This window comes from Engystomops pustulosus, chromosome 1 (assembly GCF_040894005.1).
Source record: "Engystomops pustulosus chromosome 1, aEngPut4.maternal, whole genome shotgun sequence".
NCBI lineage: Eukaryota > Metazoa > Chordata > Amphibia > Anura > Leptodactylidae > Engystomops > Engystomops pustulosus.
Genome location: NC_092411.1, coordinates 117573801 through 117588511, shown reverse-complemented (window position 1 = coordinate 117588511; position 14711 = coordinate 117573801). Strand labels below are relative to the sequence as shown.

The following is a 14711-nucleotide window of genomic DNA, read 5'->3' as shown; positions in this document are numbered from 1 at the left end:
GTGCGGCACCGTACTGCTCCGTGCCCCGTGAAAAAATAGGACATGTCCTATTTTTTCAGGGCATACGGCGCCGTGCGCCATATATCCCTATGGAGAGGGGCAGGGGTGAGCAGCGCTCTCCCCCTCCTCCTCTCCCCGCACGCTGCCGTGTGCCCGCCGTGCTACGGTACGGCGGGCACCAGTCGTGTGAATGCAGCCTAAGTGTTACTTACCCCTTCCAGCACCCCATACCCTAAAATGGCTATGCAGAAAAAATAAATTCAGCTTTTGAAAAGTTCCAATATATTCGCCCTGGCTATTTAACAACTGATGCTAATGACACCTGCAAGTTGAGGGATCATCTATAGCCAGATTGTGGTGAGTTTGTAAGGATTAAGGCTATCTGCACACGTAACAGAATGGCTGTGATATGTATCCCAGGAGTAATCCTGAAATCATCTGAAAATAGCTGATGTTTATGGAATTACCACCTCAGAAAATTAGACAGAGTTCAGCTGGTGTGTTTTATGCTGAGATTTTGCTACAGCAGGGGAATGGAGCTCAATCTTAGCATTGTAATTGCTGAATTCTGCAGTGGGATCTGCAGCAATTAAATAACCTGCTTTGGGTTGTAGATTTTTCCTGCAACGTGTGTGTTGGATTTGAATAAATCTCATTCACTACGCTGCTACTGTATTACTCTGCAGATTTCCTGCATGGAAAATTTGTGCGTAATTAACTTGGCCTTAAGCTGCAAATATTTCAATTATTATCATTATTCCATGTGAAATTTTTATTTATGGAACTAATTACTTCAATGGGTGAACTGGGTGTGTAAAATCAGGCCTGCATGTGAGCTCTGGTAAAGGGTAGTGCATGCGCTATTTTTTTAACAGATCATGGACAGCAAATCATAGTATATAATATATAAGGCTGGAAAAAGACACAAGTCCATCAAGTCCAACCTTTAAGAATTAAATATATGTTTTATCCCCATAACCCGTGATATTTTTTCTCTCCAGAAAGGCATCCAGGCCTCTCTTGAACATGTACATAGAGTCCGCCATAACAACCTAAGAACCTTTGTCTATGTTGATGGTAGAATCGCCTCTCCTCTAGGCCTAGGTATAAAAAGATCTTTGGAGAGATTCTTGTACTGCGCATTCAGGTATTTGTACATTGTAATGAGGTCTCCCCTCAGTCGTCTTTTTTCTAAACTGAATAATCCCAAATTTTGTAATCTGTCATTGTATTCTAATCCCCCCATTCCCCTAATAATCTTGGTTGCTCTCCTCTGCATCAGTTCCAGCTCTATTATATCCTTTTTATACACTGGTGCCCAAAACTGTACACAATATTCCATGTGTGGTCTGACCAGGGATTTGTAGAAGGGCACAACTATGCCTTTATCATGAGAATATATTCCTCTCTTGATACATCCCATAATTTTATTTGCTTTGGCAGCAGCCGCCTGGCTCTGGTCACTAAAATTAAGTTTACCATCCACCAATACCCCCAAGACCTTTTCAGCTCCAGTTTTACCAAGTAATTCACTGTTTAGAACATAATTATACTTTTTGTTTCCATGGCCCAAGTGCATAACTTTACATTTATCTACATTAAACCTCATTAACCATTTCTCTGCCAACTCCTTAACCTCAATTAAAAACCAGCTCACTATTCAAATCTGTAATGATCAGGGCATCACAGAAGACTTGGACTTGAGCCCTAGTATACTTACAATTATTTTAGAATCCATCATGTCTCATATCTTTTCATTCTTTCCTTGCTAACCATCTATAGCTAACCATCTATATTTATCACCAATGACTGATTCCCATTAGTAGATGGTCCCTATATTTGAATGGACCTGCCCTGTATTGCTACATTTAGTTAAATCAATGTGTGCAGTTAAAAAGAAATGATCAGTAACTATTTGTATGACATTTTTTATTGGAACAGTTTATATACACTTGTACAAAATTGGGTAGTACAACCCTTGGATTAAACAATTCCAATTGCTCTCCAAAACCAAAAGAAAGCAGAAATAACTTATGAAACTATACAAAAAAAAACATTGTAAAAATTAAACAGCTGCAGAAATGACTATGCTAGAAAATTGCAAGTTATTGATCTGCATTGAAAATTGATACTGTAATTCTTACCACCCTTTCAGAACCGATGCTTGGGTAGCATCCATTCTGGAAGACTTGATGCAAGTTGATTTGATCATTTCTGAGATTTCTATTCTGTAAATTTTGCATTCTTCACGTATTATCCTTATCTGTTGTAAGAAGGTGGAACACACTGAAAATTTCTCAAGCTTTTCAATCTCAACAACACATAAGGGATCTTCTTTTGCCTACATTCTAAAACAAGAAAATTAATTCACAATCTGAAAACAATTGATGGCCAATTCTACCTCCATTTTTAGCTTTATTGACAAATGGTATGTTTCCCAATTTGGTCACTGCTGAATATTACAGAAAGACAAAATGAATCAGAATTTACTCAAAATGCCTACATACATGTGCAAACGGCATGTACGTGTATTTATGTAGTGTTTGCGCCAATTTTGTGTTCACCGCAACACAAACTGTGCACCTAAATTCGCTCCAGCTGCCACAATTACGTCGCAAGTCTGAACATAATTGTGCCACGTGCCCGTAAAACTTTGTGCACCAGAAAAGCGCATTTGGCGCATGCAGAGTTCCCCAGATTATTGAAGACTACGTACAGTTTGCCTCTCTAATGATAAATCTGAGCCAGCGAGTCTCACCGTGCTAGTGATACATCTCTGCATCCTTGTGGTAAGGAGTCTGGAATCATTTATGGCATGTGTTGGCATTTATCGAATTCTATTTAGTATGCCTTAAAAGATGTGAATGTATGAGAAGCAAGAGGATGGAAATTATACAGCCAGACCTTCCCTAATAAACACCTTATCTATCCAAAAGAAGACATTATAGGGACAAGCTTCTTTCCTGACCATGAACTGGCAGTAATGTAGGGTATAAAAGATGACATCTCCTAATGTAGGATGATGACTATCCTCCCATAAAATTCTATGCTTCAAAATATTTTAAGGTTAATGTAAATACAGCTTAGTCATAGTATAATGAAAAGTTCTACAACTTTTTCAGGTACTTTGTGTTGCAATATTTGTTTCAATGAAACATTTTAGCTAAAAACCTCTCCTGATCATGTCCTAATCTATTTTCTCTTTAAAGGGCAGCTCTTATTCACTGTACCAAGTTTTGTACCTGGACCAACTCAGGAGACATTCTCACAGTATGGAGGTAAAAGAGGATTCACCAACAGTGTACAGCAGTCTTAAAAATTTTAAAAGATTGCATTAAGTATGTTAAAATAAATTGCAGATCTTTTAATTATATACAACAGCCAGGAACAAATGAGTTTGTCCTGCTGAAATTCATTTTCACTGCGAATGATCTTAACCTGCTGAATATGATCAAAATAATTGCTACTCAGTTAGCAATCTATTTAAAAAAACACTTTGGTGATTAGAATAAAATAAAGTCACAAATGACATGATATTATAAAGGTGACCATACCCCTTCAATAGCTTTCAAAAGGCAAACATATCCCTCTGAAATTGTCTTGCATGGGAAGAGTCAAAATAAGTTCTACAATTTCTGAGCAAATTCAACTATTGTTTGTAATTTTACTAGCTGCTTGTATTTTCCTGGCTGCTTGTAAGTCTTGACAGAAACACAGTAAGTAAAATGATTAGCTATAGCTTTGGGATGCTGATATGTATTGCACATTATTTGCATTGATAAATAACTATACATCTGCTTTACCATGTACACTGACACTCGTATTATTAAAATGGACAGAGTTTCCTAAAGGCTTTCATACTAGGCCGCTTTTCTTTCCTAGTGATGTATGTGTATACCTGAACAAACAAACAAAAATTTTTTTTATAAAAACTGTTTTGTATATGGATAGGACTACATGGAAGAAGTGACGCAGCGTCAATGCATTGCTACTGAACACACGGGTGGGGCCGGTACTACATTAATGTTCAAGTCAGCTGACCACTAGTGGTTGTTCTACAGTTTCACCTGACAGCAAAATCTGCTGTAATCTGCTGGAGGAGCTAGTTTTGCATTTTATCCTTATTCAATCTCATGTAAACATCCCAAAGTTCACTTTGTAGAAAATATCTGCTTTTGCTAATATATTAAAGTCCAGAATATTGGAGCCCCTTTTATTAATGTAAAACTTACTAAAAGGGCATTTATTTTTTTTTTAATAGCAGACAACCCCTTTAAGCAATAGGTTTGGATTTATCCAAAACACCCCTAAGTATGCTCTCTTTCGAGGCAGCATTGTGCTGCAGGGAAATGTGATGAAACCTCCCTTCATATTATTTTTTGACCAATTCCTCCAGTCTCTGCATACCAGAGGCCTCATGGAAATCACATACAGGATGCAGAAATACAATTTCACTGTACCTCTCCAGTTCCATTATTCTTAAATTTACTATAATTCCTGAACTGTATAGGTATACTGCCATTTTCTGCATTTTCCTGTACATAGAATAATTAAAACACACCCTTAAAGTGTAAAATCCTTACCTTCCTAAAAGATGCTTTTAGGTCCATGTATTAAAAAAAAAAAAAAAAAGTCCACTTTCGCAACCATGGGATTTACAATGTATCTAAAATTAACGCATTGAGGCACTATTGCAAATAGCCTTGATAAAAAATATAATTTTGTGTATACAACTTCTGTATTTTCCATGGTTATAAACTACCCATTAGCTTAGTATTATCATGTAGTCTCTATCTGCCCCCTTTTGTATTGCATGACTGGAATACATACAGGGTTAATGGGTAGTCTGTAACTATGGAAACACAAAGCTGCATGGAAGCCGAGTGGTGGAATATTCTTTATGGTAGCAAAATTATTCACATCCTTTAAGAAATTAGTTATACAGAGATGTCTAACAACTATGATTGCTAAGGCTTCTTCCTTGACCTCTTAACATCACCGTCAGTTTAGCTTTTTGATTCTTCCCTTTTAACAATTTTTTTAATGCAAGGAAGTTTCCCAACATTTAGTAAAACTTCCTTGTGTAATATTGAGTGCTTCTGTTTGTCAGTAGCAATAAATATCTGCCCATACACAGTGTAAATATAGGTTTTGTCGCCACATTAGGCAAACTATCAACCTCCATATGGGCGGAAAGATTTTGTGAAATGTAAACATCTTCAAACTGGAATTACACTTTAAGGCCTGTGGTCTGCAGCTAAGCTCTACTAAGGCTAGATGACCACTTGTGGTAAAACCAGACTATGACACGAGTAGGTATAAAAAGAAAATCTTCTATGTGATGTTGAGAAAAGAAAACTATCATATTCCCAAATGTTAATATTTTACTGCCCAAAGTCATCTCTTTTTACAGTGATAATGACTGGACTTCACACTGTAGTTGCCACAGTAAGTACAATTCCTGGTAATTCCTGATATATGGTTTGATTGCTTCTGCCACTTGAGGGCAAGGATTTTTCTGGAATGTTGCTCTTATAATTCTCGGTCACCATTTTTCTACTGAACATTACACATTTCTTTTAAGATAAGCAGAATGACGGATTCCATGCATGAAACAAGTATTAATATTCCTGAATTTGACACTATGGAGCTCTACACGCTCCTTTCAATTTAAAGCCACAGCAAAGTGTTATAAAAGGTTATAAAAATGATGTTGTCATCGGAAGTGGTAAAGACACATGCGTCGTAATTCAATCACAAAATAAACATCATCTTCTTAACGTTACTTTGACTAAAGTTCACTTATCTTAAACTTAAAACGAAGTGATGTGGTATTTATAAGCCGAAACGCGTCGAAGCTCGGTTTAATATAGCTGTTCATACTCGATCACCACTAAAAATCCAATGGAAACCTGTACTGTATCTATACACCTTAAAGCAAGTCGGATGCTGTATAATACAATGCTCAAACATCTTATGTCAACTACTTAACAGACAGACATCATTATCTCAATGATTACACACAGAGCTCGGGGTCTTTGAAGATGAAAGTGAACAGGAAAAACCCCACAAGGATTTCAATAACGTGATACATGAAGTTACTCTATAGAATTTGTGCTTGTTGATGTTAAGCTCTTCATTTTTTTTTTCTTTCTGCTCAATGTGCAAAACCAGAAATGCTTGTAGTTGTCCTCATTTAGCCTTTTACAAAGATCTCCCACTAAAACCACATGCTGCCCCTGGCAGTAAATAAGAAAAACGTTAAACCAAACCATACCTTTTTTTTTCCAAGTTCCTTTATTAGTTTTTTTTTTTTTATCTTGTTATCTTATCTTGTCTGGAAGAAATATTTTGCTATGTGGAATAAAGAATTAGGTGTTTCACAAACTGAAACAGAGGTAGAAAGTGTATAATGTTTTTTTTGTTTTTTTTTTGTTTTCCTGACATTCCTTATTTTCATAGTATAATTGAACTGTAGTGTATTTTTGCAACAGTCTTTTCTATGGCCTAAGAGACAGACATATGATTGCACATTGTGTAATATTAATTTGTAATCAAGGAAGAGTATTAAATAAAAAAAAAATAACAAGGTGCCTACTGTGCTGTACCTCTGGCTCTTCAACTTTCATTTACATGCTACACAATGGAGAAGAGGTGTCTAGCATAACCACTTTGACACAAGCCTTCCCTTCAGAACACAGAAACTCTGTTGTACTGAACCCCTAATTTTTGCCAGTGACTTGCACCCACCTACTTGCCCAATAGACTCCGTTACATTTATTTTGAAGGCTCAGTCCAACTGAATGAAATGTTCCAAAGACACCCAAAAAAGGAGGCACTAGAGCCATGTGAAAATTGTATAAAACAGTATAAAAAACAAGACCCTTGGCACTTGTATGACTATAAAATTGTTCCAAGGATTATGATATATCTTGGATCAGGGTTACATCTAATGTTTCCTCCCCGTGCATATATGAAATTGCTTGTAAAGGCTAAGTGAATCAGTAAAAGAAAAAAAAAAAAATGTAAAAAATCTGACCGGCTTGTTTGGATGGTTGGTTATCAGCCATTTCACTAACAGTATGGGCTATTTTTAAAACAGCCCTTTCTACTTAAATAGGAACCCGTGGAGTGATCGGAGTGCTCATAACTAATGCGAACATGGAATGGACCTAATCTTGTATGTACAAAGACATGAGATTTGTAAACTGCCTGTGTGGCCAAACGCTGCATAGTTACCCCCCCCCCCCCTCACTGCTGAAGAGACCATCACACCAATGGTCAGCCTCCCCAGTATGGAACAAGTCTACAAATATAGGCGTTATGTGAAATTATCACTGGAACATAAGGTGCAAAAAGTTTTCATTCAATTTGGTGCATCTGGCTACCAAACGAAATGATGTAAACGTGAATTTTATAATCATATTAAGAACCTAAATGACACAATGGTGAGGCATTTCAGAGAGTGACACCTTCTGTCATCTGTGCATGCAGAGTGTCGTCCCACAATCAGAAAGTGCGATACTGTAGTGGATGCGGTGACTGACCACCTGCCTGCCGTTGATCTATGCAATAGACTCCTTGCAAGTATCTCAGTGCTTATAACTAAGCACTGAGAAGATGGCAATGCATCTGTCAACATCCCAGTCAAACATTCTGGTTTTGCAAGAAATGGTTGTCATTGCTATGTTGAAAACAAAATGTGCATAGCAATATACACTTGTACTTAAATGACCCTCAAATATTTAGTTGAAACTTGCAGGGTAAAGGCATATATGTTCATTCAGTGTCTCTTACACAGCTGCATGTAACTCCTCAGAAGATGCAGGCAAACTGGACGCAGAAAGTTTGCCCAACAGTGGGCATGGCGTGAAAGACTTCCGCTGCAAGACGTGTCTTGTATACTGAATATACACTTGTAATGTGTATTGCATCTCCCTCTCAAGAAAATGTGTTTCCCAACCTACAATCAGGAGAGGGTCAGGGTTACAAAGTGTCCACCCAATATGCTTTCCGAGACCTTTATATATGTCCATTTATTTTTCGTTTCCTCCTTCAGGTCCTACAAATGGAGATGGCCGTGTTCTTTCATAGCATAGCATAGGGAGATCAATAGCCCATCAACAATAAAACACAGATGTCAAGACACGGTAAGACATAATTCAACAAGATACCAAGTTCAAGCATGTCCTATACCAGTTTGCTTCATAAAATGTCATCAACAAGATAAAAAGAATTCCCTTATATGTGTATGCAGTTGTCCTCATACTTGTACTCCGCTCACAAATGTAAAGCTTATCCATTGTGGTATCTATTTCTTAAACACATATGCATGCCAGCGCAAGCACAAATGATCTTACAGTCATAACCGTGATGGTACAGATCACACCACTACAAAAAAAAATACCTAGAGTTGGATGCCACCAAAAGAAACTGGGCAGCACTTTCCTTTAAATACACTGCTGCAGAAGCATGAATGTTAAACTGCTACATTTCCTTTGACAAGATGCAAGAAGATGATATGTACAGCAGCTGAGATTTTCATGTGACAGCTTTGTTACTCTACAATTGTAGCATACTCAGATAAAGGTTGAGCTGGACCTCTTGGACCTTTTGATCATGCTTGGATGGAAATCTGTGTGGCGGCGGGCATGCTTGGTCAGGTGGTCGCTCCTCATGAACCTCTTCTCGCACAGGGGACATCGGAACTGCTTCTCACCCGTGTGTGTCCGGTAATGGCGCGTCAGCTCATCTGATCGAGAGAACTTTTTAAGGCAGTCGGGCCATGTACATGGAAATGGACGTTCACCTATGGGGGTAAAAAAGAATAACCTAAAAAAGAGAAAAAGACAGAACCGACTAGGAATATGTGAAAGCTACAGATAGTAATTCCCTCTGTGCTCTGACGCCTTCCGTATCTGACCTGCATATGTGAAATGTCATGACTTTTTTGTTAAACGGTAGCAAAATGAGCAACATTTCTTATTACATGGACCCAGCTTGAGAGCCCATTTTAAAGGGTTGGCAGTGGAGTCCTTTACTACTGGCCCTGCAATGTTTGCCAACATAGTTTTAGGGAGTCTGGGGTCACCAGAACCAGAAGGTTTCCAAAACATCTGCGGAACATCTTCTGTCAACTGAGATGTATGACAAGGAAGAGGGCTAAGTATCATAAGAATATCACACAATGTGATACCCACTCATCTAAATCTTGTGCTGCTTCTCTGAAATGTAGGCAATGTTCACACAGCATCCAGATCTCTATGTCACCTGCAGTGGGTTATAAATTAGAATAATTGCTTATGCATACCAGTGTAGATGTGACAATTTTAACGAGCAATGAGGTGCACCTCATAGCTTACTTTTGGTTGGAGGAGTGTAGCAGAATTTCATTTCCTAGGAAACTAGCATAAGCATAGTTCTGTCACCCCTTCCCCCGTCACAATGACAATTCTTCTGGTGTCTACTATAATTACATGTGGCTGAGGTACAGAAAATATATAGCAAAGATGCCAATGTGCCTCCTAGTGGCACTGATCAGCACCACAACCCTAACTGTACCAATGAGTGGACTAACTGACCCTCAGAAGAACACTTCTCCAATAAGAAGCAGTAAGGGTCAGCTTAATTGTTTCATAGTTAGCCAATCAGATAAGGTCATATAAGGTAAAAGTGCCAATCCCAAGCCTTATGTGGTCCTTGAACCTGTTTTATGAGTAAATTATCATTTTATGTAATATTCCTTTTTCTTTATGCTGTAAATTAACTGCAAGACAAACCCATAAGTGAAAAGGATTATACAATACAAGAAATAGCACCTTTACATGGATTGTGCCCAAAACTGCAGCTCTGAAGGGGGCTGAGCTGCAATACCACATACAAATATTCCATAACTGATCTATGGTTGTAAGAAAGCAGTCATAATTTCTTAATTCTGTACAACCCCTTACAACTATTAGGGTTTTAAACAATGGCTGGATGTAACTAATTCATGCTTTATTGGATACAATCCTATTCCTTGAAGTAGGAAGATTCACATAACGTGAAACTGCTCACCTTTGTTTGATTAAGTTCACAGGCTATGGAAAAAGTGAGCACATGCAATCTATTGTATCTGTTTTTGAATATCCTAGACCAGTGATGGCAAACCTTTTAGAGGCCGAGTGCCCAAACTACAACAAAGACCCGCTTATTTATCGCAAAGTGCCAACACAGAAATTTAATTTGTGATTTATACTCCCTACTCTGTCACAGTTTTCATTGATACCAGCACCTGAGGACACCAATAAAGCAGAAAATAGTCCCAGGTAGAACTGTCACTTTAAATTACCTCTGTGCACAGCAAGTCCTGGGCTGTCTGGAACTGCAGGAAGATACCTGGAGTCATCTCTGGTGATGGCCTGAGTGCCCACAGAAAGGGCTCCGAGTGCCACCTCTGGCACCAGTGCCATAGGTTAGCCATCACTGTCCTAGACTGTTGGGACACATCTAGAAACCTATATGTCATAGATCACTTCCATTATTTAGATATAGTAATGCTGAACCTACAGATATACCTATCGTAAAGATTGCCAGGTCATGTCTGGGGGGTCTCATAATGCCACTGCTTCTCATGATCCAGCAGCCTGGATGTCTGCCTATATTCTGTATGCTGGAGTATCCTTAAAAAGTCTTTGTTTGCACCCACAGCCCAGAGAACTTCTATGGGCGGAGAGGCTGGTGCAAGTGAGTGCTGCTGTACTTTTCCACCGACACACCCAATCCTCACCCTTTCCTGACTGTAACCAATTATGCCGATGAAAACAAAAGAACACTGACCCGAGTTTTAATGGGATCACTGCCTTTCATAGGAATCTCTTGAAACCCCCAGATGCAAAGAAAATGCATCACTCTAGTACAATCTACCAAATGCAAATGCACTGTCAAGTACAGAGGCTAGATGACAAATGTGATGCCACCCTTACACTCAGGTCTCTATGGCATAATTAGCAGGTTCTCACAAGGAGGCTGCAAAGTCATCCATGCCAACTGAATGGGAGGTGAGGGGAGAGATTTCTAATTGCACTTTGTCATGGCATCATCTACCACACCTTAAAGCCCACTGATGGCATATGGGGCATGCCTACACTTGGAAAATGAATCACTGAGGGTTTTTTTTGGAAATGTGAATGTAAGCAGAATAGCAGCAGCGAGGTGGAGAAATCAGACATAATGCAGGTCTGTGACGCCTCTTAATCATCTCCTACATAAGGGTTTTAATATGACGTTGGTCGGATTAAAGATGCAAATAGTGAGGCGTAGTATTTGAGGTCGTTGGGATTCAGCTGTTGTGTGAGATGGAGCGTCTGTGATACACTATATGCTGTCTGAGAGCAGGCGGTGCAGCAGCAGCAGAAATACAATCTCCTCAGTCAGTCTCAGTGGAAGAGGTAATCTGAGGTCAGCTCGTTGGTATGGAAGTGCGGAAGCAGATAATGAAGAATGCGATTAGACGGCTCTCTCCTACCCCTGCTGGCTCTTCATCAAACAAGAGGAGAAAAAAAAAAAAGATACATACACAAATAAAAAACCGCCACATAAATTAGAATAAAAAAAAATATCCCCCTAATCTAGACACATAAAAAACTATATCAGTAATCTACGTAGAAAATCTAGATGGCATTGACATATTAGATGACATCCAGCTCCGATCTAACTAACCCGAAATGCTTCAAACAAGCACTCAGTTTTGGGTCCCAAGTGAACTATGTTGATCCTTTCCAGATAATTTATTCGTAGGCAGTGGCCACTTTCATGCCCTTTCACGAAAAGTCTAGATTCCGTGAATCGCAATGTACCCAGGTGATTGTTGCTTGTTGTGTGACGTCATTCTACAAAACACGTGTAAATGGTAGCCACCCACCGGTTGGCTGGGTTACAAGAATAGGCGTGACCAAGGGGGTGTTCCCCAAACCTACCTCCTATAAAGATCAACAACACATCGCTACAGCCACGTTGCCAAAAGCATGTACTGAGTCACAACTCTTGGGTCAAGACAGCACGGAGGGGGGCACCAACAACACAAACAAGGGGGCACTTTCTAATAAGCCGAAACGGACTCGTATAGAAGTCTTGGATAGTCATAGCAAGGATACATTTCGTGGCTTGTACTAGTGGGGGTGGTCCTGGGGTGAAGGAAACCTAATTAGAGACTGATACAATCACATCCACATCACCAGGGCTTCCCTTGGCAAGTGTTCAACCACCGATTCTACAATTCTAGGTTTGACTTTCACTGGAGGAATAAGTGAACTTGCAAAAACTAATTTACATGTTTCTATCAGTTTCACATTCCCAGGAAGATGATAGTTGCTGCAATTTTCACAATTCTTAGCACTGTAATACCAGCTGTGCCAGGCAATGCCCACAAAGTGTTATATTAGAAGTGTGGCAATGAGCAGGGTGGAATGGGATCCACAAGCCGATCAGTGGGAAGGTGTGTCTAGACGATGCTGTGAGACACAATGGCTGGCTACTGACCTGTGTGTATTCTGTCATGGGCTTTGAGGTGGGAGCACTTGCCATACACTTTGCACTGTGAGACACAATGGCTGGCTACTGACCTGTGTGTATTCTGTCATGGGCTTTGAGGTGGAAGGACTTGCCATACACTTTGCACTATGAGACACAATGGCTGGCTACTGACCTGTGTGTATTCTGTCATGGGCTTTGAGGTGGGAGCACTTGCCATACACTTTGCACTGTGAGACACAATGGCTGGCTACTGACCTGTGTGCACTCTGTAATGGGCTTTGAGGTGGGAGCACTTGCCATACACTTTGCACCATGAGACACAATGGCTGGCTACTGACCTGTGTGCACTCTGTAATGGGCTTTGAGGTGGGAGCACTTGCCATACACTTTGCACTATGAGACAATGGCTGGCTACTGACCTGTGTGCACTCTGTAATGGGCTTTGAGGTGGGAGGACTTGCCATACACTTTGCACTATGAGACACAATGGCTGGCTACTGACCTGTGTGCACTCTGTAATGGGCTTTGAGGTGGGAGGACTTGCCATACACTTTGCCACAGCCGGTATAAGGACACCTGTGCCTCTTCTCGCTGGAGGAGCCGGCGGGGCGTGGTGGGGAGCTGGGCGTGTCCGGGCTGGGTGGGCGTGGCGGCGCGGAGCCGGGCTCGGGGCTGTAGTCCGTGCGGCCGCTGCTGCTGTAGCTGTGACCGGACTCTGTGGTCACGTCACTGTCCGAGCTGAGCTCCTCGTCGCTGTACACGTGGGAAGGCAGTGGCCGGTACTTGTTGAGGTCCAGCAAGCTCTTGGCTATAGTAATGAGGGTGCAGTAGTCCTTCCACGCTTCCCCGGGGCAGTCATGGTGCTCCTTGGTCGCCCCTGGCTCGGGCATTGTCCGCAGGTGCAGGCTGGCTTCGGGTTCGGTCATCCTGCGCAGGTCTGCAGGTGCTGGCTGGGCTGGCAGAGCGGGTGACAGGGGCTGCTCCTCCGGGTGATGAGCGCGGTTGGAGATGGACACCAGACACTGAGCAGCCACGAAGTCCATGTAGGCGACAGCTGTCATTGCGGGGCTCGGGCACCGGTGGTCTCGTCAGCGCTGAGTAGTGCGTCTCCCTCGTGCAGCTGCTATCAGTACAGTGTGCAGCCCCTCATCTTCAGCAGACAGCACTAGTCTGGGACCTCCCCACTGCTAGTACACAATGCCCCTCCTGTGTCTGCAGCACACTTTCCCAAACTTACACAAGGCGAGCAGCCCACACGTGGCCAGCTCCGGGAGCAGCAGCCCAGCGGCGGCACAAGGTGCTTTGTCTCCCCGGTGCATTCATCCTCCCAGTCATCCACAGACAAAGCTCGTGATGAGACACTGGGCTCCCCCTCCCCGACTCTCAGGGTTCAGGCATTCTGCTGCTCAGTAACAATTTAACAGAACCCCACGCGTCACAATGGGATGCGGCTCCCATAGGTTCTAATGGAAGGGGACATTCTATTCTGTTTACCTCCGTCCCTCTTCCAATCAGGGCGCCCCTCCCGGCCAGGGGCGGGCAGGCAGCCCGAGTAGCGGCCAATCACAGGCGTCCCCCTGTTTCCAGCGTGCTTCTCCGCCAGACACACATACACACACTTACAGACGGGCACACAGCTGGCTCTTAAAAGGGCAACGCTTCCCCAGCTGTCCTCATTCTCAGGGTGTTACCTCGCCTCGCCAGCCACATTTGGCAAATCTCACGTCGACATGAGACAGATCGTCAAGTGACTGAGACCTTTCACTGTGGTGGGCGAGAAGTCACTGTAGTGATGGCACAGAAGCAGCGGACCCGCCATACGCAAACTTCCAGTCCTCACATGACCTCGTCACCAGGACGAGCTGCAGTACACGCGGCATCCTATAGGCTAGCTGACAATGCTGAGCTATAGGCGCTTACCTCACACGACCCGGGGAGGGGGGCTGCTCCGTGTGCCCCAGGGGCAGGAGAGGCACTTCTGGTGCCCCAGCAGGGCTTTTTAATGTGTACCATGATTCCTAGAACACTAGTAATTCCACCCCTGATAATAATAATCTATATTTATATATTGTTTATAATTACATATATCAATATTTATAATTACATATACAAATAAAGACAATACAGAGCAACAACAGTCATATAAAGCAATAGGAGTGAGGGCCCTGCTCGCAACAGCTTACAGTCTATGAGGATGA

General features: G+C 41.7%; 1 protein-coding gene across 4 annotated transcripts; it reads right to left on the bottom strand.

The window, feature by feature from the left end:
* Window positions 1-4242: 4242 nt before the first annotated feature.
* KLF9 (KLF transcription factor 9) lies at window positions 4243-14028 on the bottom strand. Of its 4 annotated transcripts, XM_072151041.1 has the most exons (3): window positions 13016-14028; window positions 9201-9270; window positions 8682-8809 (listed from the first exon to the last, which is right to left on the bottom strand). In XM_072151041.1, the coding sequence occupies exons 1-3, from the start codon at window positions 13572-13574 to the stop codon at window positions 8806-8808; spliced, it is 633 nt and encodes a 210-aa protein (XP_072007142.1). In that variant the 5' UTR covers window positions 13575-14028; the 3' UTR covers window positions 8682-8805. The 4 variants fall into 4 exon arrangements, 2 of the variants coding, with proteins under 2 accessions (XP_072007139.1, XP_072007142.1); XM_072151038.1 differs by lacking the exon at window positions 9201-9270 and having other exon boundaries at window positions 4243-8809; window positions 13016-14005; XR_011855646.1 differs by lacking the exons at window positions 9201-9270; window positions 13016-14028 and adding an exon at window positions 12769-12926 and having other exon boundaries at window positions 8671-8809.
* Between the last annotated feature and the right edge of the window lie 683 nt (window positions 14029-14711).